A 27946-nucleotide genomic window follows, 5' to 3' on the forward strand; every position below is an offset into this window, starting at 1 on the left:
ATGCCCTTGACTATAAGCGCCACTGGAGATTTTCATCTTTGTACTATTTAGTCCATTATGTGAGACAGAAGTTGATGAAAAAGGGCTGGCAGACGGTTCCACCTGGATAAGCACTGAATGAAATTTCATCAAGCTTTTGGTGTGACCCAATTACATGTCCAAAATAATGTGAGATTAGCTTCTTATTTCATTTATGTTCAATTATAAAGCACACAAAAGACAGGTACTTACAGCAGTTCGGTAATTTACAATCATCTTTATTGTCAACACACTGTATTCATCATTTTTTTTAGATACAAAGCACCTCATAGATTCAAAATACTACACACTCAATCACACATTCATTCATACATTCATTCATCCATGTGCTAGCTAGCTTAGAGATCAGGACATCTAACAAAGTCTTGAAATGCAAGACTGCATATAGGATCCTTTACACCTTACTGTATGTCCTCAGGATCCAGCTGTGTCACGTTCACGGACCCATCATTGTTTCAGTGTCCACTGGAAGTGTTTTTCTTCAGCAGTCACATTTCTAATTCAGTTTAGATGATGCTTAATCTCATTGTTATGCAGCATATTAAACATGAGTTTTTCATAACTCCACTCAATTTTTAAGTTAAGCAAGTCAACTGCCGACTCCCACTACCTTTTTTTTAAGAAAAAAAAAAAAGACTATTTAAATCTGCTGCCTTAAGAGAAGCATAATGTGCCATTTTCCCATCCGCAATAAGTTCATTTTTCCAAGGAAGGGAAGGTAAAGTGCCCCGGGGGCTGATATGGAACTCAGCATCGTGCTAAATGGCCCTTCTGTAGTTAACTGAAAGCTTAGGCACTTCATAACATGCAAACTGGCAATCATTTCATACATGATGAATGCTTTCTGTGCAGATATATAAGTCAGAGACAGATTCACATAACAACAACAAGAACACCTCAGCTTGTTCTAAACTAAAGGCTGAGACAGGGAAGGCAAACAAGGCCAATTTATAAGTAGAAGCAACAGTGTGGGTGCAATAGTTCATACTGCCATGAGCCATGATGTATCACACAGTATGAGATGTCTGTTTTGCAGCTCTGTGTGTATGTGTGTGCACATTTTATTCAGTAACAGGAGATTACATGATGTGGCAGTGACACATAATCAAACACGACTGCTACCGTAAAGGCTAAATGGCCACAGATTGTCTGAGCGTTAATGCTCAATAGATACTCTATACTCAGACACTGAATCTCAAGCAAATACAAGTCAATCAAGTTCTATGAGAAAGTCATCATTTTTTATGGTGTTTAATTAGTCTTAAAAGCCGCACACATAGAAACCTGGTGCACGTATGTGATACAAGCACACAGAACAGTATCCACCAGCTGAAAACCATCCTCGCCAGGGAGCATTTCTGCTCTGCAAGTGTACAGAACAGTATCCGCGAGCAGAAAACATCCTTGCAAGGGAGTATTTCTGCTCCTTGTGCACAAATGCGGTCCCACAAGTACAGGGCTGTGACGAACGCAAGCTCAACCCTCCCTACACACTCGCAACTGCTCAACACTCGCTCACTCATCAAGTTGACTTTGTAGACTTTGGAGCAGTGATGGAATAGATGGTCTGCTCCTTTGATTGGTTGTTTGGTTTGATCACTGACACAGTTGAAGACAGTAGCCTGAGAGTACAAAGATAAACATAAATAATGATATTTAGCGGCTATTTTTTTACCACTTACACTTATGAAAAAGTGTTAGGCATGGTAGCAAAAGCCTTAATGCTGTTTAAACCCACTTTCAGATTTGTGAAAGCTTTACTTTGCTTATGAAAACAGAAAAAAGGGCGATTTCACCTTAAAAAGTTACATTTAAAAAAAAGGTTTGGTGGATAAATCAGGAAGAAACCAAGTTATAATAAGTCTGTGTGTTGCACTGTCGTTCACTGGAGCTGTACTTTTTTGTTGCAGGGAATCATAAAGGTTTCAACTTTCTATAGCAAGTGCTGTAATAGATACTCATTTATCTTAAAATATGGATGTTGAACCCCAAGAAAATTTTTCTGAAAAACCAATAAATCTAATACTTAGTCAGAGATTGCATTGAGTTACAGAACCTACTGGAACTGCTGCTCACCCCAATGAGACACTGGACTTTTCAAAAGCTTACTGGTACTTCCCATGGCAAATAAACTGACTTTGACATGGAAAATCAGTGGAGTGTCACATTAAACTTATCCTGTCTTACGGTAATCAAGTTTTGGTAGACTATTCTTTGCCAATTTAACTGTTAAGTAATGACAACATTAAATTTAGATTTTTGCCTCCAATCCTCCAAAATGGTGGAATATCTTAGCATGATAGGCTCCATGCTAACACTTTAGAATACACTAAATTGAGCAAAAGCACTAACCCTGACCTACATGGCCTCAGCATCACATCTCACACAGAAATGCTAATGTCTATATTTTCATCACATAACAAACTATCTCTTCAAAGCTTGTATGTACTCCTGGTTTACTACAATTTGGCTATTGTTTTTGTAGTTTTAGCCTTTGTTTCTATTATGGCAACAGCTGCTGGGATATGGGAACATGAGCAGTCAGGTTATGAACAAGCTAACAGTTCAGTCAGAGTATCTAAACCACTATGGGGAATATGGTAGTTCATATATGAAGGAGAGAGTCTGTCTGGAGACTACGATGGATGTTTAAAACAAACAGTTTGCAAACATTTTGTCTTCCAAATACAGTAAATTTGGCTAACCTGGGGGCTTGTTTCCAACCTGCCTGATCATCTGACTGCTTGTGCTTGTTGACCCATCGGACTATGTCGTAGCAATGTCCGCATGTTCCCAGATCTCAGCAGCTAGACCAAAATATAAGACCTAAGTTGTAATAAACAGGAATGATCCTTTAAGTCAGGCTAATGGCTTGTCAAAAATTACAGACTGTGGATTGTTTGACTATTTTTTTCATGATAAGTTGTTTCCATATCAAACACACTGGTGTTTTTTGTTCTATTTTCCAATCTTGTACAAGCTGTAAAAACACAGCCTGTTTATATTGCCCCAGAACTTTACAAGTCTTGTATTTTTTTTTCTTCATCTTCATCCTCAGTTAATTTGTCATTCCAATATGTACAGATGTAAAGGGAAAGTGCAGTCTGTTTGTGTCCACTTGACAGTCAGCCATTACTGACTGTGTGTGCTCCTGAAGACAGCTCTAGGTAGATACAAAAAGGCCAAGTTTATGTGCTTTTTTCTTTAGTGGTAATAGTATCACCCCATCAATGGCTTTGTCAGCAGCCAGAATCGCAGAAACTTCCTGCTTTCCTTCTCCTCCTCGCTCCATGTGTAGGTAAAGCAATCATTATATTTGATCCTCCCAGTATACATTCTACTAGATGTGTAGGTTGCTTGGTCATGTCTGGTTTGTATGTATTTCTCTTCTCTGAACAAAAATATTCTATATAGTGCCAGAAAGGAGGTTTCTCCCTTTAATACAAAAGAATGCTCTACAGTACTATGAAGAACCTTTTCACAATGGATAAACTTAAAAACTGTTCCAGAAAGTATCAGGACATGGTTCTTAGGGCTTGTACTATAGCAGTGCTATAGCAGTTTAGAAAATGCATTCTAAACAAAAGAGGTTCTGTACCAAAAAAGATGTGTATTTTTCAGTAATACTTCATTAATTTTGAACAACTGAAAGGATCCAAACTGGCACTGTCAAAACAACCTTTTAATATGTACTCAGATTTACTAGATTTTTTGCTTGCTAATTTTTTTAAACTAATGTAATGATTGTCGAGTCATGCAGGAGCCGTGCCTCCTCAAAGAACCTTTGAAGAACCCTCTATTCTCCAGGTGGGGGTTTTGTCATGCATGGCTGCGTGGAGGAACACCCATACACCATCAGTCATCCAGGTGCTGCTCCTCCCATGTGGAGGTGGGGATAGCGCTGTAGGGGTCCATGATGACCTTGGCACAGCGGATGATCATGGCCACCAGCAGCAGGCAGAGGAAGGCGATGCAGGCCAGAGTCAAACCCTGGTCCACGTCCACAAAGGCTGGCTCCGCAGTGCCCTCCACCTCCATGACTGCTTCTGTCTGCTGCTGCTGCTGCTGTCCTCAGCCACGCCCACACACCCTGCTATCATCCTGAAAACCCAACTGGAGATACACAGAGAAGGGAGGAAGATGGATATGTTGCATCACATATAGGGGACAGAGGGATCGGAGCAGACTGGGTTCAAAGCCATGACATCATCAGAAAAGCCATTACAAAATGTCAGAAGTACCTGAGGTGTTCCTTTGTGAATCTGATCACAAACCCTCACTGTTGGTGACTGTTGGTTTCTAATCACATCGGTGAGAGAAGTGGAGTAGCAGCCCTCTGTAATCATTCTGCTTCCACTGCTCTGGTTTTTCTATTTGCAGTTTCCAACACACAGAGAAAAAACCTGCTCCAGGTTTTTCTAAAGAAAATGTTGTGAATGCTGCATTATAGATTGAGCAGATTTTTAAAAATTGCTGCAAATAATCAATAGTGCTAACCCTCCTGTCTTCAAGACTCCTCTAAAAAAGGGTAGTCTTGATTGTGACTGACAAATAGACTTTTTTTTAAAAGACAGAGGATGGAAACATTTTACTTTTTGCATGCAGGAGTGTATCACAATCTTTAGATTTCGTGCATTAGTTTGTTACCATCTTTAACAACTTTGATGTCCAGGTAATTTATTGTGTCAATGTACTTTCACACAACTATCCTTGTTTGGCTTATTGTCCTTATGTATTTTTCTGAAGATTGTTGTGTGAAAGTACATTGAGAGCCACTAGAAACCAGAGTCACATTCCTTGTAAGTGTAAACATACTTGGCCAATAAAGCTGATTCTGATTCTGAGAAAGAATTTCAAGTTTTGTTGACCATCATATAAAGGAGTTTGTCCCCCAAATTCTTCAAAAATCTTATGTAAAAGAGAGCGCCCAGTTTCTGGTATCAATCAAGAAGTGAAATCATTGTCATGTTCAAGAAACCAGTTCAAGATCATTTGAGCTTTGTGATATAGTGCATTAACCTGCTGGAAGTACTCATTAGAAGATGGGTACACTGTGGTTATGAAGGGATGGACATGGTCAGCAACAATACTCTGGTGGGCTGTGGCGTTTAAACGATGCTCATTTCGTACTAAGGGGCCCAAAGTGTGCCAAGAAAATATCCCCCACACCATTACACCACCACCACCACCATCCTGAACCATTTATACAAGGCAGGATAGTTCCATGTTCTCATGTTGCTTACTCCAAATTCTGACCCTACCATCTGAATGTTGCAGCAGAAATCAAGACTCGTCCGACAAGGTAATGTTTTTCCAGTCTTCTGTTGTCCAATTTTGGTGAGCCTATATAAATTGTAGCCTCAGTTTTCTGTTCTTAACTGACAGGAGTAGAAACCCAGTGTGGTCTCCTACTGCTGTAGCCCATCTACTTGAAGGTTTGATGTGTTGTGCATTCAGAAATGATCTGTCATGACTCATCCTGTCTTTAGGTTATGTTTTGTTTTGTTTTTTCTTTCCCATTTAGTTCTGCATTTCCTGTTTTATTTTGGTTTCTAACTCTCCTCTCGTTGCAGATCCACTTCCTGCCCTTGTGTGTTTCCCGCTTCTTTGTTTTTTGGAACTGTTTGTTTGAGTTATGCGTTTGGCTCTAGCCCTAGTTTACCACACACCCCTTGTCATGATCTTCTGCATACCTCAGTTGTAACGAGTGGTTATTTAAGTTACTGTTGCCTTTCTATCAGCTCAAAGCAGTCTGGCCATTCTCCTCTAAATGCTGCCATCAACAAGGCATTTTTGCCCAGAGAACCACAGCTAACTGGATATTTTCTCTTTTTTGGACAATTCTCTGTAAACCCCAGAGATAGTTGTGCATGAAAATCTCAGTTTCTTAAATACTCAAACCAGTCTGTCTGGCACCAACAAACATGCCATGTTTGAAGTCACTAAAACACTTTCTACCCCATTCTGATGCTTGGTTTGAACTGAAGCAGATTGTCTTGACCATGTCTACATGCCTAAATGCATAGATGCTGCCACATGATTAGATATTTGCATTAATGAGCAGTTGAACAGGTGCACCTAATAATGTGGCCAGTGAATGTACAGGTGGAAGCGTTTCTGTAAACTGTAAACAGGATACAAAAGTGCAATGGTGTGAAGAGTGCAAGGAGTGCTGAAATAAATATTGAATGGAGCAGAAGCATGGGCAGAAATCACAGTGCAGGTCAGCACAGAGAAAATCAGGTGGTCTTAGCTCATCCAAGACCAATCATACTTTATAGGTTCTGAAACACATATGTTAACCAAAATAGGTCATTGCAACTACACTTGCCTGAATGCACCACAGTTTAATCATACAAGCTTTATACATCATCAGACATAATATTACAGGCACCAAGATGAACATTAACAGCATTGCATAGCCTGGCACGGCAGCCACATATTCATTAGCATCATTAATCAAGAGTGTGGATAGAGGTACACTGACACCGACATGACACTTAGGCGTAGCCTGGCACGACGGCCACATATTCACACACACACAGCTGACAGAAGCAACAGTGCAGCATATGGATAGAGGTACACCAGCACCAACATGCTCAGTAATGTTAAAAATGACACCTGAACATAGCCTGTCATGGCTGCCACATAAACCACACACATGCACACACACAGGCATGTGTCCCTGAAAGTAACTTAAGTTATACAATCAGTTCTCTTTCAAAGAAGAGCAGGGACAAAGAGTTCAGTCTGTATGTCATCACTGATGCCCTCCTGAAGTCCACTGTCATCTCCACAGTTTTGAGCATGTCTTTTCTGTGTCACAAAGTATTTTCATCCCAAGTTAAATATTCATCCTTGCCTGTTCCTCTTCCCTGCCATATACTACTCTCCTGTCATTTCAGATACTGCCACACCCATCTGTTGTGCAGTTACCCCTGTTCTCACCATTCCCCATCACCTGACCTTCCCCTGCCCCCCTGCACACCTTATTCCACTTCCCCAATCAGCCAAGCAGTTTTTGTAGTGGTCCATTCTCATTCATTCTGTGCCGTTCTTTTCATTCTTGTGCCTTTGCCATTAGTGCTCCAGCCATCTCATCCTGCCAGTCTGTTTCATTGCCTGCCCTTTGGACTTATGCTACTCTACATGTTCCTTTTCAGTTAGTTTGCCTGTTGTTTGTCTGGTTTATGATTACTATTAAATCTCAACATTTTATCTTAGCTGGTTCACCTGTGAGTCAGGCTTTTGGGTCCAATTCTGTTTTTACTGAGCCATTAAAATTTTGTGAGACAATCCACAACTGAGATTACTGGTCCTCCTAGGGGATTCAAAGGATTTTTGTGTATCTTAGGTAACATATACAGATATGGCTTTTGCGGATTGGTATTTACAAGAAATTATGGCACTTCAGGTATCATATCATGACTTTGAACTCAAGACCAGGAGCTATTTTGTAGGGGTGTGCCCGAACACAAATATATTATTCGGCAAAGCACAAATAGTGGGTTTTTATGAACATTTTTTTCATACAAATATTTTAAAAATTATTTGTTTTTGTGACGAAAAAAACATGTTAAATACCAACATGCAGGTCAGTTACATCACTATCTTATTCTCTCTCCTTTGCTCCACTGTTACATGTGTCAACAGATCTCAACCAGGGGAGTCACGTCCACCTTTTTCTGACTCCAGCATACAAACTCCTCATCAGTAGATCCAAACCTCAGACCAAGACGATACAGATCTGGACTGAAGAAGCAAAGTCATTACTGCAAGACTGTTTTGAGGAAACAATGTGAGAGCTCTTTGATCAGTCAGACATTGAGCACGACACCTCCACATACATCAACTTCTGCATTGACAATGTTACTGTAAAAAAGCAAATTGAGGTGTTCCCTAACCAAAAACCCTGGTTTAACAGCAGTGTGTGGTTGCTGCTTGCAGCACTCAAATCAGGAGACAGTGAGGATCTAGGGCAGATTTGAGGAGAGGCATTAAAGGTGCTTAAACCCTTGCTGCAGTTTTCACAGACATTTTTAACCAGTCACTACAACAAGCCACAGTTCCTACCTGTCTGAAAACCGCCACCATCATCCCTGTCCCTAAGACCTCAGCAGTCACAAGCCAAAATGATTACCAGCCTGTTGCCCTCATGCCAGTAATCATGAAATGCTTTGAGAGACTGGTTCTGCCCAACAACAAAGCCTGCATCCCCCCTAATCTCGACCAACACCTGTTTGCCTACAAGGCTAATAGATCCACTGATGACGCCATCTCACTAGCACTTCACACTGCTCTCACTCACCTGGAAAACCCCAACACCTACCTTAGGATGCTTTTTGTTGACTTCAGTTCAGCTTTCAATTCCATCAACCCACAAAAACTGGTCAACAAACTGCAGACACTTGGTCTAAACACCCCGCTCTGTCTGTGGATCAAGGACTTTCTAACCAACAGACCCCAGCATGTCAGACTAGGCAATCACACCTCCTCTACTATCATCTTAAACACCGGTGCCCCCCAAGGCTGTGTCCTCAGTCCACTTCTCTACTCCCCCTTTACCTATGACTGCACTCCCACCCACAGTTCTAACACCATAATCAAATTTGCAGACGACACAACCATAGTGGGTCTGATTACAAATAATGAGGAAAGTGCCTACAGGGAGGAGGATACTGTCTGTATGGTGAAGAAAATGTGTGGTGCAAGAAAATGCACCACACTGGAATATGCATCAATGGGGAAGAGGTTGTATTATATTCTATCATATTTAACTATCTTATTTTATTTTTCTATTTATTCGGTTTAATCTAAGCTGCTAAACATAAGATTGCTGTCAAACTGTGTTTCATTGTGTATTGACATAGAATGACAATAAAGAATCTATCTATAGTTGTTACTGTGTGTTAACGAAGCAAATTTTAGATATGACATAATTCAGTGGTGGAACATAACTAAGTACATTTACTGAAGTACTGTACTTAAGTACAGTTTTGAGATACTTAGACTTCCATTTGATGCTACTTTATACTTCCCCTCCACTACATTTATTTGACATCTTTAGTTACTTTTCAGATGAAGATTTGACACAATGGATAATATAACAAGTTTTTAAAATATAACACATTGTTAAAGATGAAACCAGTGGTTTCCAACCTTTTTGTGTCTTGACGTCTTACAAAAAGCAGTGTGTAGTCGGGGTCACATTTCACATGTCTATGAGTTGTTAACAGCTCCACCAAATAGTGATTTTTCCCTCTAAACTTCTCACATGCTTTCATTTCAATAAATGTTCAAATGATCCAATATTTCACAAAAATCAAAGATTAGAGAAAAAGTCCAAAAACTGAAAAGAGATTTGTGTATCAGAACTTTGTTTTTTCTTCTTTCCTCTCCCATTAATCATCTCACGACCCCTCTGATTTATCTGGTGACCCTTTGGAGGGGCCCGACCCCTAGGTTGGGAACCACTGGACTAAACTAGCTAACTGTATATAAAGTAGTGTAAACTAGCTCCACCTCCAGCAGCTACAACAGTAACATTCTGCTCTAACACTGATGCTTCACTATTAATAATCTAATGATGTCATATATAATAATATATCAGTCAGAGGGACCAAACCACTACTTTTACTGCAATACTTTAACTACATCAAGCTCATAATACTTATGTACTTTTACTGCAATACTTTAACTACATCAAGCTCATAATACTTATGTACTTTTACTGCAATACTTTAACTACATCGAGCTCATAATACTTATGTACTTTTACTGCAATACTTTAACTACATCAAGCTCATAATACTTATGTACTTTTACTTATGATTTTTCATGCAGGACTTTTACTTGTAATGGAATATTTTTACATTGCTGTACTGGTACTTTTCCTGCAGTAAAGGATCTGAATAATACTTCAACCATTGAAGTGATTGCATACAAAGTCAATACAAAGATGCAAATTTGTTTGGGCAGCGCAAATTAACGCTTCATCTGGGGACCAAAACCAAAAAAATGATGTGGCAATGTTCTAATATAGCAACTAGTGACAATACTGTTACAATGGATACATTGAAGCACCAGCAGTTTGAACATTTGGGAGCTGCTGGTAGCTAGACATCTTGAAGAAAGGAATTAGGCAAGTAATTTATTCATTGATATTTGAAGAATGTATTAAAGGTAATGTAAAATCCTGAATAGAAGTCAGAATACAAGCAAATACATTAGGAGTACAAATCATTAAATTATTAATTCAGACAGCAAGAGAAAAACAAGTGTATATCATTGTTTTTAAACTGACAATAGACGAAGAATGAAAAGTTTGTAATAACACTGCAGAAATTGAATTTAAATTCCATTTTTATTTAATTTTCTAATTCAGCACAACATCATAGTCACATGAAAACCTAATTATATGGTAACTTCCCATCTGTAACAACATAACAACCTGTACACCCCTGACTCCTTCAGGGACTTTAAACACAAGCTTAGTGATGGATTTTTGGATAGCTGGTAAAACCCAATCCTGGCACCTGTAACTGAAGTTCCTCCATGAGATATTTGGTGGAAAAATACCACCAACTCTACCAGTCTGTGTGTGAAACGCCCTTGTTTTGATCCCAGGCAGCATGTACAACCACACCTTTTCTAAACCCATCTGGGTATGCAAACTAAGACTGAGTGGTGGATAAACACATTGTGTTCATTGTTGTGAACTGATCTGTGAAAGCTCACATTCTGAATGACCTGTATGTTTCCCCACTGCTGAACCCAAAACCAAGCTGGACTGGCTCACTACAAATTTGTTTGAATAGTCTACAACTAATAATTATTTTCTCTTGAACATATTCAGGGGCTGGAGGGCCCTGGATTCAGCTAATTTGGGGCTTTACTCACAAAACTGGCTCTTTTTCACATCCTATGCTGTGTGTCATCATAAGAATCATAAGAAACATTAGCAGTGCTGTTATGACCAGCTCACAGGCCGCAACAAAGGAGGGAGACACATGCCCAAACTCAGCAATAATAAACCGAAATTTATCAAAGTAAATAACAATAATTGCATTGGGGTGTGGAAGTCAGTATCAGTAGTGTTTGAAAGTGTATGAATGTGTTGTCTAATGTAGAGTGCGTGTTGTCAGTGCAGAACAAAACTGAAAAGGAAACGCAAAAAAAACAACCACAGCGTGGTGAGTGGGGAAGGGATCAGAGAGAGACTGGAATCAGGGCAGGCGGGCTTAAATATATTCTGGGGCACTGGCCAGGTGTTCCCAGTTAGTACTTGAATGACACAGCAGCTCCACCCATCCAAGGACCTGCAACATACAGACAAACCACAGCACCAAAGGCAACAGAGGCAACAGGCTCTGGGGCCATCACAAGTGCCAGTGTATATATATATGATCTATGTAATTATTCCACAATTTAATCTATTGCTTTTGTAGATATTCTAGTTGTGTTATATTTTATAGCTTGCTCGACTGCTGAATATTATTTTTGCCACTGCAACAACCTAATTTTCCCACAAGAATCAGTAATTTCACATATAATATAAGCTAGATGTAAGCTTTTAATGTGTCCTCTGATTGGCTGTTTGATATAAACTGTGCCTCTTCCTCTTGAACATCCTCATCACTGGATTGGAAAATCCAGAGTTGACAGAGCCAGCTGGCTGTCAGCTGTCTGGGACCAGGATTAGGATACACCACAGGGTAGGCTGCCACTATCACCACTGCCAGTAAAGACTCACAAATATATATTACTCTACATGTCTATGAGTTTTCCCTCAGCATCAGACTGTTCACTGTCAGAGAAAAAGGTCTGTGCAGTGAATGCAATTCACTGATAGCCCATGGGTAATACTGATATTGATTTATTTATTATTGAGAAAAGTTTTTGGCATTGTCTACAGAAGACAGAAGTAGGAATCTATGGTATGCACAAGAAAAAGAAAAGTCAGAAGAGTGATGGAGCTGCTCTTGTGTCATGTGGTGATCAATGGTAATGGCTCTTCTATAGACTTCTAATTAAACTGATGAATGGGCTTCATGATGCAGTGATTCTGCAAATCACTAGGCAGGGACGCATGAGAGATGTCCAGTGACTTATAGGTTTGGCTGGGTAAGAAAATGATTATTCTCTTTCCTGGACCATTTCTGTTCTTACTCTGAGTGCCAGCTCCACCCAGCTTCACTGAACAAACCCTCACTGACTCTGTGTTGCCAACCATCCTAACAATGGATCAAGGGTATCACTTGTGATGAATCATTTCCAACTCTGTAGTTCTCCTCAGCTCTACAGAGCTTTTTAGTGTCTTTCAGCTCATTCTTTTGGTTTTCATGGCCCACAGCTTTACTGTTTTGGTTCAGTCTCAGTGTTCTTATCAACCTGGCTTCTAGTAGCTTCTAGTAGCAGCAAGTGTTTTGATGTGGCAGGGATACAAACATTCAGTTCAATTTACCATCTCATGTGGAATAGATTATTATAGGAATGTAAGATATGTACAGCATCAATGTTAACTTCATCATTCCGCATGACAAAACACCAAGCTCAGTGCAGCAGGGAGTGGGCAGCGATGATGATAACTTTATTATTTATTAAATTATTACAGAAATGTACTGAATTTCAGTTTGACTAGGCAGTTGCGGAACATGACTATACACAATTAATTAATGCAATATATAACAGTGATAGGAGCCATGCTGCTGTAATGAGTTAACCTTAAAGACATCTTGCCAATAACAATTCTTTTCTTTTATATTTTGAATGCAAGCCCTTTTCTTTTAGTAGGGGTAGTTTTACATAGTTGTATTGCTACTTCTTCAGTAAAAGACATGAATACTTCATCCAGAACTGAAAACAAAAACAATTAGGAATATTTTATATTTATGATATCTTACATCATATCATATCTACAGGTATTAGAGGCCTTCCAAAGCTGCAGGCTCGCACACAGACATCCAGATGTTCATGCACTTTCTTTACATACTACAATCAGTCCGTACACAGAAGTGTTCCACACATGCACACCAAAAAACAAGGTGACGACCTCACAACTGCAAGAGGAAGAGTGACCTGAACTACTCTCCTGAGACTGTTATTAGTCTTTCTTCAAACAAACGAGCCCAAACTCTTCAGGGACAAAGTAACATGTCACCCAGTGTAGCTGTGTGACTCACTGACATGTTTTTAATAGTTTTGGACTACAATAGAGGTCTATGGAACAGAGGAATAAAATATATCAGACTTTAGATACACACAATACTTGCTAGTAGATCAGTTCATTGTTGGTTTGATTTGTTGACAATAAGAAAAATATAGAAAATTGCCAGCCATATCCTTTAATGAGAATAGTCTGTGCTGCGTACAGTCTGCACGTTTACAAATTTTGAGCAGTGTGCAGACAAAGGAGCAAAATATGTCATATGGACAAGGAAACCATGAATTGGCCTTTAGTTGGTATCCCCAGGCAGTCCTTCATTGAAACTGTCATATCGATCATCTCATCTGACTCTGGGTAAGATGACAAATGAGTATATTTCCCAAACTATCATTGTGTAAACATGTTTATCGGAATTCATCTCATTAAGAGCAGTAAAGCATGCTGAACTGCTCCGCTTGGATCATTTTTAATGCTTAATGTATTTCCTATGATCAAGGCTTTTTAAATATTTTTTGTCTGTGAATGAATTTTGCCGTGCTTCAAAATGTTAACTGTAAACACAAAATTCTACTGTAATAACTTTGAAGTAGATTTGCAGGTGTAGAGTTTCACTTGCATCTAGCCTTGATTTAATATTTGAAATTAGGCACCCCAGCCAGGAGGCTACAATTAGAACAAAATAAGATGATGCTGTTTTTTCTCCCTGTGATTTATTGTGAGCATTTGATTGTCAACCTTGAACATTTTCCGAAGCATGAACCAAAGCTGAGGTGAGACTGTGAAATAGAAAGTCAATTTGGTGGTACAATCTGGAGAAGAGAGGGAGAGAATGAACCGGTGAAGTTGAGTGCTGTGGACTGAGATAAATGCTGTGTGTCAGTCTTATCACTTACGCTGTAATTTACTGTGACACCCAACCAACAGCCCTCCTATAATTGACTAGAGTGATTAACAAGCTGCAATCACACTGAGTACATATATATATACACACACACACACCCTTACCCTAACCATAACATAACCCTAAACTTGCCTTAACTTTAAACCAAGTCTTCACCCTAAAATTAATGATTTATGTTAAGGGGACTTGTTTTTTGTCCCCATAAGGAAGGCGAGTCCATCCAACATGATTGTAAACATTATGACACCTCAACATAAGAAACATCTGGTACACACACACACACACACACACACACACACACATACACACATATGCTAAGTCCTGGCAGTGGAGGATGGAGAGTGTGTCAGTTAGACAGAGAGACAGAGCTGGAAATAAAGGCTAACTTTGGGAATGCAGAGCTGGGATTGTGGAGCTAAAGTACTCACTCAATTGCACTTAAACTGTCAATACTACAATGTAAAAAATACTCCATTATAAGTCCTACATTCAGAATGTTACCAACAGGTGCCATGTGGAGTTTTTGACAGCTATTAGCACTATGGAGTTATGTTTTTATGAGTGGGTCCCTATATACTTTACTCTTGTGCATGAAAATACACCCGCATGTGGGCGACACAATACACATTACTGCCACACAACACTTTCCACTGATCTAGAGGGGGTGGTTACATGCCAGAAAAATGCAACAATGCACCAGCAAAGAGCAGGGAAGAAGACCACAATCCAGCAAACATTAATGCAAACAATGCAGATTTTAAACTGTTAAAGAATTGGTCACATTTAAAGATACTGACACTAAAGAATATCAGAACTAGAACTACTATGTGCAACTTGTAGGATGACCTCTGTGTTCTCAATAGCTATGTCCTTCTCAGCAAAATGTAATCAGAGTAACTAAGAGTACTATGTTTTCATATAATGTACACATGTGATATGTTGTAGATGGGTGAGTTGAAACGAAGATAAATGTAGTGGAGTTGAAATCTCATCAGAGAAGCATGTAGGAACAACACTAGAGTAAATGTACTTACTTTCCACTACTGCAAGCCAACAGTATAATACAGGAAGTTGTACATAGTGTTTTGAATAGTGTTTTAGAATTTGTTTGGAGAAATGCAAAAACTGTTTTTTACTGGTACGAAAATGTGGTTTAAAGTCCACCACAGTCAGGTTCCTTTGGGTGTTCCTCTCCTCTTGTTCTCTTGTGATAGAGGTGAAAGTTTGTGGCTAGCGTACCCATTCATCACAGCCCATCTGCCAGCCCAAGGAAAGAAAAAAAAATAAAGGGGGGGGGGTCAGGGAGTAAGGGGAGAGACACAGGAAAGAGGGGCTTAGTGAAAAGCAGAGAGGGAAATATGTAAATATGTCCTCTCTGGCTCGGAATACTGAAGAGAAAAGAGAAAAGGTTGACAAGAGGAGAGTAAGACTGATAGGAACTGATCTTTGTGGGCCCTGGGTTTATCAGTAGGTAGTATCAATAAAATCAATATAATAATAATAATAATAATAAAAACTCAATATAAACACACAAGACTAAATCTAATAAAAAAAAATTAATTAACATGCACAATAGAACATATTTTTATCCAAGAGTGCAGGGTGTTTGATGAAGAGGATAGATTTGTTATGGATGTTTTACTGATGGCACTTATTATTATTATTATCAGATCATGGTAAATAAGAAAGATGCTATATTTCTAACCCTGACTTGTGATAATAAAGTAGATTAAAACACAAAACTTAACCAAACTCTGTACATAAAATTAATAATGTAAAGGATAAGGTTGGTGTTATTCATAATTTGTCTTATTGTCAACAAATCTCATGTTTGGATCTAAACCAACAGTCTGATATGTGCCATAGACCTCCGTTGTTGTCCAAAAACATATCATAGAGCCACACTGTTGCACTGGGTGACATGTTCCTCCATTACCATGAACACACACACACTGTAGTTTATTTTAACTCAATCCCACACACACAGTCCTGCTGTCAAAAATACTCACTGGAGCTAAATCACACAGTTCACACAAGAGTGCTAGTTGGTCTGCTGTGCAACTCAAGATCTTTGGTTTTGGTCTTTTCATGGGATTTGTTGATAATAAGAAAAATACAGAATAATGCCAGCCTTATCCTTAAACTTTTATTTCCATACACAATGCAATCCCTGGTTTGCTTACAGTGCCCATTAATGCCTCAAATGTCCCTCCATTTCACTGTTGGTGTTGTGAAACTCAAGCAGTAAACAACAACTTGCTCATTTTTCTCTCTTTTTAGAAAAAAATTGTTTGCCCCATATAAAAATCAATAAAAAAACTACTAGCCGCAGGGAGGTTTGTGACTATTGCTCAGGGACTGGACAGAGCTGTAGGCAGGATTCATGAGTCCACCCAGCAAATCCAGAGTCACCAAGAAGAAAGTTGCTTAAAAATTTCCATTTCAAATCCAAATCATTTAGATTTTTCATGTTTTACTGATTGAGTTAGAAGTTACATCATATTTTCTGCACGTTTATTAATTTGAATGGAACTGCTCTTTTAAGGAATTTCCTCTAAAAGCAGCTGCTTATAAACTCAACCAACTAAATTTCCCCAAACTTCAAGACATAAAGCTCTAAATGCGATTTCAAAGCATTCTCATTCTCACAAATCCCTGGTGTAAAAATGTGAAATCATTCATTATTATTTATTTATGACTTTTCTTAATTAAGAGTAAACAAATTTTAATATACTGAGTCTAAAAATATTGAAATCAGCCTCTTTCTTGGGTTATTGCGTTAGCATCTCTGCTGCATCAACACACTGCCCCTATTCAAATGAATGAGAGGGCTAATGTCAGTCTGAACCTCTCTGTGATATTATTGTTGCTATCTGCTTTTATGTTAAGCACTTTTTTGCTGCATTTTATGCATGAATTATACTGTATTAAATAAAGTTTATTATTATTATTAAAGTGTATTATGATATATAGACTAATATGTGTTACTCAATATTCTTCAGATAATTTTATTTATTAAGTTTTTTAAAAAGGTAAGTAAAGATTTACTTTACAACTACATACCCTGTGTAAATGATAAGTTTAGTTAGTATAATGGATCAGTTTGAAGGTGAACAAGAAAGTGGAGGGCATATGGTGAGAGACAGAGCACACATCTGCTGTAACTGCCACATTCATTGTGTCTTCAATGTGTTGAGTAGAGCCAGATGGGAGGAGAGAAAAACCTTAAGCAGTTCTGGTGTCATTGCCCCCCATCCCCCACCCTTCCAGGGTCCTTGTTTTCTCTGCACTACAGGAATTGGGCTTTCACTCTCCCTCACTCTTTTCTTATCTCATGTTGGATTTGAGCTGTGGTGAGTGCCATGAGCCTTTAATTGACATGGAGGCTGTCTGAGCAGACCAGCACAGACAAATGGAGACAAGACAGAGAGTGTATGAGTGTGTGCATTCTATAATGTTAACCAACCCATCAAAAGACCAAAACAAACACTATGTTAGTCCATCTCTCAATACTTTCTGTCATCCCTACCCCACTGTGGCTCTCAACTTTGGATCCTACTGACCCACTGGATCCTAATGAAGATGTAAATCTTAAAAAACGGCTAATAAATATATAGTTTCTTTTTTTAACTTAGTAATTTCCTAAAGCAGTCGGTCACTGTCTTTTTTAGCTGTCTTTTCACTGTAGTTTTTAGCAAAAGTTATTCAAACGGGAGGGATTCATCACAAACAGACCACAGACAGTTCAGATTGATAGTCACACCTCCTCCACTCTAGTGCTCAACACTGAATTTTTATCTGAATTCTCAGTGTTTTTATCAAACTTAGTCCTTAGTGCAGATGAAGTAATTATAGTAGGTGACTTTAATATCCATGTGGACGTTGATAATGATAGTCTCAGCACTGCATTTATCTCATTATGAGACTCAATTGGCTTCTCTCAGTGTGTAAATAAACCCACTCACTGTCTTAACCACACCCTAGACCTTGTTCTGACTTACGGCATTGAAATTGAACATTTAATAGTTTTTCCACAAAATTCTATTTTATCAGACCACTACTTAATAACTTTTGAATTCTTGTTACTGGATTACACACCATTAGACAAAAATATCTGCAATAGATGTCTATCTGATAGTGCTGTAGCTAAATTTAAGAAAGCGAATAACACTCAATTCCATTGTCCCTTTAAAAAGGAAAATAATAAAACATAAGAGGTTAGCTCCATGGCATAACTCCCAAAGCCGCAAATTAAAGCAAACATCACAAAAACTTGAAAGTATTTTGCGTTCCACCAAACTAGCAGAGTCTCACTTAATCTGGCAAGAGGAAGGCCCTCTGTAATGCCAGAGCTGCCTATTACTCATCATTAATAGAGGAGAATAAAAACAGCGCTATGTTCCTTTTCAGCACTTTGGCCAGGCTGACAAAGAGTCATAACTCTATTGAGCCATGTGTTCCTATAGCTTCTTTAATGATAAAATTCTAACTATTAGAGACAAAATTCATCACCTCCTGCCTTCAACAGGCATCGATTTATCCCCAAACACAGGAACCTTAGAAACAGCTGTAATACCTGATATATATTTAGAGGCAGGCCAGACCATGGGGAAAAGTCTCAGTGTGCCAGTCCGGGCCTGCTCTCCCCGATCTCCCTCTCCCTCCCTCTTTCTCTGTTTTTCTCCATTTGACCTTCCTGAACTAACTTCAACGATTTCTTAATCTAAACCATCAACCTGTCTCTTAGACCCCATCCCAACTAGGCTGCTTAAGGAAGTGTTACCCTTAGTTAGCACTTCTTTACTAGATATCATCAATCTGTCTTTAGCAACAGGTTATGTATAAAGTAGCTGTAATTAAACCTCTTCTTAAAAAGCCTACTCTTGATTCAGGCATTTTAGACAACTATAGACCTATATCCAATCTTCCCTTTCTCTCTAAGATCTTTGAGAAAGCAGTCACCAATCAGTTATGTGACTTTCTATATAAGAATAGTTTATTTGAGGATTTTCAGTCAGGATTTTGAGCGCATCATAGCACAGAGACAGCACTGGTGAAAGTTACAAATGATCTCCTGACTGCATCGGACAAAAGATTTCTCTCTGTACTTGTCTTGTTAGATCTTAGTGCCATATTTGACACCATTGTTCATCACATCCTATTACAGAGACTGGAACATTTAATTGGCATAAAAGGAACTACATCAAGCTGGTTTAAATCCTATTTATCAGATCAATTTCAGTTTGTAAACAATGAATCCTTCATGCACACAAAAGTTGGACATGGAGTTCCACAAGGTTCTGTGCTTGGTTCAATACGATTCACCTTATATATGCTTCCTTTATGCAATATTATTCAGAATATGCAGATTATACCCAATTATATTTATTAACTCCAAGCATGCCTTAAGGATATAAAGACCTGTATGACCTGCAATTTTCTGCTACTAAACTCAGACAAAACTGAAGGTATTGTGCTTGGCCCTAAACACCTTAGAAACACATTATCTAATGATATATCTACTCTAGATGGCATTACCCTGGCCTCCAGCACCACGATAAGGAATCTGGGAGTTATCTTTGATCAGGATATGTCCTTTAACTCCTACATAAAACAAATTTAAAGGACTGCCTTTTTCATTTACATAAAAAAGATGCGGAAAACTAGTCCATGCATTTTTTACTTCTAGGCTGGATTACTGCAATTCCTTATTATCAGGCTGCCCTAACAAGTCTCTAAAGACTCTCCTGCTGGTCCAGAATGCTGATGCACGTGTACTGACAAAAACTAGAAAAAGAGATCATATTTCTCCCATTTTAGCTTCGCTGCACTGGCTTCCTGTAAAATCCAGAATTGAATTTAAAATCCTTCTCCTCACCTACAAAGCCCTTAATGGTCAGGAACCATCATATCTTAAAGAGCTCATAGTACCCTATTGTCCCACTAGAACACTGTGCTCCCAGAATGCAGGCTTACTGGTGGTTCCTGCAGTCACCAAAAGTAGAATGGAAGGCAGAGTCTTCAGCTATCAGGCTCCTCTCCTGTGGAACCATTTTCCAGATTCGGTCTGGGGGGCAGACACCCTTTTTTCTATAGAATAACCATAAACTGTATACATTTGATTACATTACATGTCTTGTACCTGCAGGTTGCTCTGAAGTAGTGGGCTTCTGTACTACTGTGGCACCAATGCTACTCTCTCCACCTTCAAAAAGAAAAAAACAATAATACAACACACCATATCTTTTAATGTTCCAATATAATACAGTTAACCACTCTCTCCACCTATTCACAGAACAGAACAAGAGCACAATACCCTACTCAGTTTACTGATATATACTACCCATCAATGGTTAAAATAGCCCTTTAACCAACACAAACATTAAAATAGACAACAAATTACAGTAGCCTGAATAATGTGACAGAAGACATTGTGTTGTCTAAATAATTTTAAACTATGAACTCAAACTGTGAACTCACTGACTTTTCACCAACGGATGAATTTTGATACTGACCACATAAACTAGACTAGATAGGCCAATTATACCATCAGTGTTTTTGAGGAAATTAGAAAGGGAACTACCACTTTTATTATTGATTGTCCAGTTTCTTGGCTGCTTTGACATTGACAGGGGACGATGACGACACGTCGATAACGTTAGCTATGTAGCAAAAGTTAGCTAGCTAGCACGTTTATTTACCTTTCTTTTTTTCTCTCTTTCCGTCTCTGCTCCACCCTTCCTCTTTTTCCACCGTCCATCTTGCTGCTAAGTCATTTACCCGCTCTAAATGCACTTGCTGCCAGACATAACATGTAACTGCCAACTACTCTCTCTCTCTCTCTCTCTCTCTCTCTCTCTCTCTCTCTCTCTCTCTCTCTCTCTCTCTCTCTCTGTTTCTCTCTCTCTCTCAACTCGCTCTCTACTTCTACCGCCTGGCTGTCACAGTGCGCATGGCAATGTTGTGTTCAGGGTCACAAAAAAATAAATAAATAAATCCATGACCATTTAGCAGGCCAGACCATGGGGAAAAGTCTCAGTGTGCCAGTCCGGGCCTGCTCTCCCCGATCTCCCTCTCCCTCCCTCTTTCTCTCTTAACCCAATGGGTCAAGGCAGGTGTCTGCCCACCTAGAGCCCGGTTCTGCTTGAGCCTTCTTCCTGTTAAAGGGGAGTTTTCCTTTGCCGCTATTGCCAAGTGTTTGCCAATGGGGGAATTAATTGGTCTCTCTAAATGTATGGTTGAGGCCTGCTCTATGTGAAAAGTGCCCTGAGATAACTTTTGTTATGATTTGGCACTATATAAATAAAATTGAATTGAAAAATTGAATTGAATTGACTTGAATTAAATTCATATCAGGAGGAAATCAACAATGATGCACAGAAACATTTTTGGGAAACTTTTGGGAAGTAATAGAAAGCATCCTGACTGGAAACATCAAAAATTGGCATGAGATGTGCACGGCTCAAGACAGGAAGGCTCTGCAGTAGGTGATGAAAACCACCCAGAACATCACTGGTACCCATCTACCAAGCATAAGTGATATCGGTAAGGTGAGGCGCCTGCACAGAGCTCCAAGGATATTAAAAAAACAATACCCACCCCAGCCACAGCCTGTTCACCCTGCTACCATCTGGCAAGAGATACAGAAGTATTGGCTGTCATACCACCAGATGACAGAGCAGCGTCTTTCTCAATTCATCCTCCACATTCCAATATAAAAAAATAGATTTATTGTTATTACTTATTATTTATTAATCCATTTATATAATTTCTTTTTTGTGAGTAGCATAAAGGGACTACAAAGTACATTTAATTATACAACCTTGTGTTTTAAAATGATAATAATAAATTATAATAATAAAAATCTTGAATTTTGAACCATGAGCCAATTTTTCAGGATTTGTCATTGGAGGCAGTTAAAGGGTTATGCTCAATTCCAGCTCTATATTTTTAGTTCTGGACTCCACAAGAGTAGCTTTGCAGTTCAAAAAACTCTTTATTTATCTTATACTGGCCCTTTATGCAGCCCCTCAGTTCAGCCTTTGTCTCTAACAGGCAGTTTTAGCTCCGGTCTCTTTAAGGTCCCCTTCACGATGAGCCCACTCTGTTCTGATTGGCCAGCTTTCCGAGAGCTTTGGGGCAGCCGTATCAGAGTTATATTATGTTACAGCTGATGTGAACCCAACATTTCTTGCTTTACTGCTTTACATTAAACGCTTTTAAATGACTAAATAACGGGAGACTTTTATTGTGAAGAATTTACAGGAAATGAAACTGAATTAACAGAGCTTTGTTAGTGGCACTAAAAACCAGTCGAAATAACAAGATATATTTGGATCAGTTACAAATAATGCAGGGAGAAATGGTACAAGCAGAAACAGCCACAGTGATGATGATCTTTGATGAAGAGCTGCAGACGACCAGCACACCTCCAACAGGTAAACAACTTATTTTACTTTGCAGTACTGTGTAAAGGAGTCATGGCTCGGCATGACTACCCTTAAAACAATGGAAAAACACCATAATGTTAGTGGAGTGCAGCAACAGACTTGCATGCTGTGCGTGGAGCAGATGACCATATAAAGAAATCTGTCATGAGTCATTGTCATCTCGGGCTTAAAGTAGAAAAAAATGTTGGAAACTGAGCGTTCAGAGCAGTCTGAAGCCAGTGGTTTTTGCTCACTGGCATTACAGAATTGTATGAAATGTTACACTTGTGCAGTGTGTCTACATGTACAACAGTGCCAAATTTGGTTGCAATCCAATTCAGTATTGAAGAGGTATGGCCCGTTAAATGCAACAGGCCATGCCTTCAAAAGTTTGGGAACCAATTACAGACAAACAATAAGTGATACCAAAAAACGAACACATAAGCTTTGTTCAGGGCCATCTAAATATGGTATGTACCAAGTTTGATTAAGATTGGATGAAATTTGTGGCAACAGAAGTAAAAAATGTGTTTACTAAAAAAATCCAAAATTGCAGAAATATTTTTAGGCACAAATGGGCATGGCCTACAGTCTACTTGGCATCATCCAAGGAATACACTAAAATTAACTAAGGAATAAATATTGCTTGGATAGGCCTAACGGTTCATAAGTTATCAGCCAAAATGTAAAACACATAATAAATGACCACATGGTGGCGCTGTTGGTCCCATTTTTTAAGATAAAATTTCCTCATGGGACACCCGTCAATCAAGCGTGAACATTTTAGCACTTTAGTTTTTGAGATATGAACTTTCAAACATTGCTCCCATAGACTTTCCATTATAACTTTAAATACTTATTTAAATGTATTTAGTTATGTTTACTTATGTCTAAAATTATATAAAATCATTGAAACATGTTACAAAAAAGAAAAGTAATAGTGTACATCTCCTTATGGAGATGTAAGTTTTGACATTGAAACAAAGTTAATGCAACAAATTGTATAGGACTAGTTAGATGCCAAAAAACGGCGAAATTACAATAATAACTAGAAAATTCTTCAATTTCTAAAGAAATTACATGTGAGAGCTGCAAACTGCTAGCTGCTGCTACTGCTACTGCCACTGCAAGCTGCTGCAGGAGGAATTGTTTTCCAAATCTTGTAGTGCCACCCACAAGTGAAATTGTATCAAGTGCTACAGACTTGAATTTGGCTGAATTTAGTGACCATGGAATATCCTATTTAAGAGATCTGGAACTTAATAAGTAGTATGGTGGTTTTTCACTAATGGCCACACGGTGGGGCTATTGGTGCCATGTTTCAATATATCATGCACATTGACATGGATAAACTTGTATAGCAAGTTTCATTTCATTAAAGATACCAGAATTGTAGAAATATCAAGTTATAATATTACAGTAGCAGCCCCTGTGGGTAGAATTGTATCAAATGCTATACTCTTGTGCACTGTGGCATTATGTACAACATTCCCAAATTTGGTGTCAATCCAATTCAGCGTTGAACAGTTATGGTGCATCAGGCCAGGCCTTCAAAAGTTTGGTAATCTATTACAGACAAATGGTAAGTGTTACCAAAAATGAACACATAAGCTTTGTTTGGCTGAAATATGTGCCAACAGAAGCAAAATATGTACCAAAAAATCCAAAATGGCAGAAAAAATTTTCAGGCGCAAATGGGCGTGGGCTATATCAGTCTACTTGGTATCATCTAAGGAACACAATGTACAAATATTGTTTGAATAGGCCTCACAGTTCATGAGTTATTAGCCAAAATGTAAAACATGTAATAACTGACCGCATGGTGGCGCTGTTGGTCCCATGTTATAATATGTTAAGCATTAACACATGGGACACCTTTCCATGAGGTTTGAACGCTTCAGCATTTTTAATTTTTGAGATATGCACTTTCAAACATAGCTCCCATAGACTTTCTGTTATACATTTTAATACTTTAAAAAATTATATAAAATCACTGGAATATGCTAGAAATGAGAAAAGTAAAACATACATCTCCTTATGGAGATGTGAATTTTGACATTGAAACAAAGTTAATATGACAAATTGCATAGGACTAGTTAGATGCCAAAAAACGGCAAAATAAACTAGAAAATGCAATTTCTGTAGAAATTGTGTGTGATTGGTGAAAGCTGTCATGCACCAAGCTAATATGTCACACAGAAATACGAAGTCAGATTTTTGTGTTTAGACTTTCATTTGCATGAAATATATATGGGTTGTAATTTTTCAGACAGAAAGTTTTCTTGACTATTATGTGCATATCTATGTGCATGCCAGTATCTAATTGTGGTTGTTTTTGTGTGTTTCTGAGATGAGGACAATTTTAAATTGTAAATGAAACCTGTAGGTTTCCAGTGATTAACAGTTTAAACAGAGAAAGAGAGAGGTTTCATCACAAGGACTGTGTTTTGCAGTCTAAATCAGCAGATTGACAGCACCTGTGTGTTTCTGCATTTTTTCCACCTTCAACTCTTCTGAGTTCTGCCGTAAGCAGGGTTCAAACTCAAAATCTTTGGATCTAAAAGGAGCTCTGATGATCATGATCTTAAACCACTGGTTTACTCAGACACAGTTTACATGACAACAAAAGATACCTTTAACATGCTTTTCAATCTAAATTTTAAGTAATAATGTTAAAGAGCAGTCAAGTCGCATTCAATGATGGTACATAAGAAACAACAACTGGAAAATGCAATTTCTGTAGCTTGAGGAGTTAAAACTGGGAGTGAGTACTGTTTAGAATTTTTTTTCTGTTCTAGAAATATCTGTGCTTTCCACTCAGCCTGATCACATGACACACTGATGAGATCTGTAAAAAGCTGTAAAAACCCTCACTTTGGACATACATTGTCCAAAAAGTACAAAAGATATCACAATACAATCTGATAACTTTGAAAATTCAAAGTTTTGTGAACTTTTTAAAGTTGGAATGGGGTCTGTAGGACAAGTTATGTCCAAGCAATTGAGTCTCAAAGTGATAAAGGTTCCAACTCAGTTGGACAGTTCCTCCCATTGACTTTTATTGTGAAAAAAGAGTGAGAGGAACAATGTGTGATCAATGGAGTGAAAATGTGTGAACAACGGATTGCCAACGAACCTTATTGTGCTTCGCAGCTCACACAATCCATGTAAACACCTTAATTGTCGTCGTATTGATCATTATGATTATTATGTTATCATGATTATTAGTGTCTATATAAACACAGTCATTTATACCTTAAAAAATAATCTGCTACTTGAAATCAAGATGCTCACAATATAGTCATAAATGGGATCATTATCTATACCAGGGCTTCCTCTCCATAGAGAATCCAAAGATGAGCACCACTATCAAATTTTGTGCCTCCCCATCCTGGCTTGGTTTAACACAATTTGCACTGTTTAGCTGAATTGACTAATTTGACTGCAATACTGGCACACTCCGCGGTGGCACTATACTGTAATCAGCCCAGTGCAGCCAGAAAGTTGCTGGCAGAGTAGAACACCTGAGTTTGTTTTCACCTATGGTTTTCACCAGCCTGGCTAACAGATTATAGGCCATTTTAGATTAAATCGAGTAAATAAACACTGTGGTGAACCAACACTCAGAATGTTCATCACACATTCTTTTGCACCAAAGCAACTCACAATATTTCATTAAATTTGTTTCTTCAGTTATACTAGAGGAGTTCCAAACTTACACTCAGACAATTTTTAAAGTCACAACAAAGGCTATTTTCAACTTTGGAGGTGAGGCAGTAGTATCACGGACTTTTCAAAAGAGTTGGAGAGAATGAAGGAAAAAGGTGAAATGCAATGACACCACATGCTGTAGACTAATGAGCAAAGCATCAGGTCCTACTACTGGAGCCAGAGGGAGACATAGCTGTACTTAAGACTATTGTATTATAATTTTATTGCATCTCTGCAATCAGAAAAATGCATTTTCATTGTTGATAGACCATGTTAATTATAACAAAAACAATTATAATCAAATGTACAGTCATGAATTTCAGCACTTAAGATAAAATTCATTAAGATACCTGGATAAACATTTTTTTTGCTGGCAAATTGGAATTACCATATGGCTTTGTCAGAATAATGAGACATCACACAGGTATGTCTGATAAAATGAAGTTCTTATAACTTAGTCTACTTTTAAAAAAAACATGTTTAAACAAATGTATTTATTTCTTAGAATATGGCAAAGGCACCTCCTACTTTTGCACACACTCACCATGTACTCTTGCACCAGATCCTCAGGATCCTTGTTGACATAGATGCAGAGTCCTTTTATGGCGCACTCCCCGCCAGCATTGATGTCATCCTCAAGGATCAAGACAAAGAACATGACAACATGACGTGACATTTTAACTCTAATTGTCAGCGGTAGGGATGAAGGTGGGCAAAGACAAAAAAAATTGAAAACTCTTCTTGTGACTTGTGATGCTGCCATCTGCACAAACAATCTGAAAACCAAAACAAATGCCGAGGCTCCTCTCTATTCACCCATGGGAAATGATCATTGAATAATTAAAGCACTTTTGCTTAAAATAAAACTTAAAGTGGACACTACCTGTTGTTGCTTTATGTGGTTTGTATCTTGTGTGTGTTTCAATCTGCTGTAAAACCAATTGCTCCTCTGAGGACGAATGAAGTTATACTTGACTTGACTTGATAACTGTTGCTGAGTGGCAGCTTTCTAATGCCAGGATCCCACCGGGGGCCTGTGCGCTGCGTTCCAGCTCTGACATGGTTTGCTCCATCCTCTGCACAGCGTCCTATCCCACTGTGAGTGTTTCAGAAGCGTAGCATCTTGGCTGCAGGGAAGCCATCCACCTTTTAAATTCAGTAGCATTCCTACTACAGTAATTACGGCAGCCTAGTCAAAGCTGATAAAGTGCCTTTAGGCATAATTACTGCAGTAGCAGAGCAACTAAACTCCCTGATTTTGTTAACTTGCTCAGCTTTCGTTGATTTGATAATTTTCCTTGATTTTTGTACTCCTACTATGATTAAGTAGGCTACATAATTATATGGTTTCTTTATTCGTCTGTTTTAATTGTGTTTATTGTTGATATACAATCGGAAGTCTGCACAGGTTGTTTTATCTTGAAAATTGACCAGATGCTCAACGCTGTTTCTGTGTCTGACTTCCTGCCCAGCTCGATCTGCTCTGTAGAAATAGACAGGGCATGTATCTTTAGCACAGCAGAGGGGAGAGCTGCTTCTGGGACACTTCTGGAACGCACTGCGGTGCACCCGGTAGGATCACAAGTGTTGACTAGAGTGACCATGATCAGCTCCGTCTGCCGTGTCAGAGCTGGAATGTGGCGCACATGTGCCCAGTGGGATCCCAGCATAATAGTTATCAGCTTATGATTTTAATTACCC

General features: G+C 38.6%; 1 protein-coding gene across 3 annotated transcripts in view; it reads right to left on the minus strand.

Moving 5' to 3' along the window:
* Positions 1 to 263: 263 nt before the first annotated feature.
* LOC122979582 (cortexin domain-containing 1-like) overlaps positions 264 to 27946 on the minus strand; it is a 43134-nt gene continuing 15451 nt past the window's right edge. For 2 of the 3 annotated variants that reach the window (XM_044347266.1, XM_044347185.1), the window contains 2 exons: positions 26790 to 26879; positions 264 to 4152 (listed from right to left, as the gene is read on the minus strand). In XM_044347266.1, the coding sequence (XP_044203201.1) occupies positions 3895 to 4077 (183 nt within the window). In that variant the 5' untranslated portion in view covers positions 4078 to 4152; positions 26790 to 26879 and the 3' untranslated portion in view covers positions 264 to 3894. The remainder of the gene's footprint in view (positions 4153 to 26789; positions 26880 to 27946) is intronic. The other variant, XM_044347357.1, reaches the window with a different exon arrangement.

This window comes from Thunnus albacares, chromosome 1 (assembly GCF_914725855.1).
Source record: "Thunnus albacares chromosome 1, fThuAlb1.1, whole genome shotgun sequence".
Taxonomy (NCBI): Eukaryota; Metazoa; Chordata; class Actinopteri; order Scombriformes; family Scombridae; genus Thunnus; species Thunnus albacares.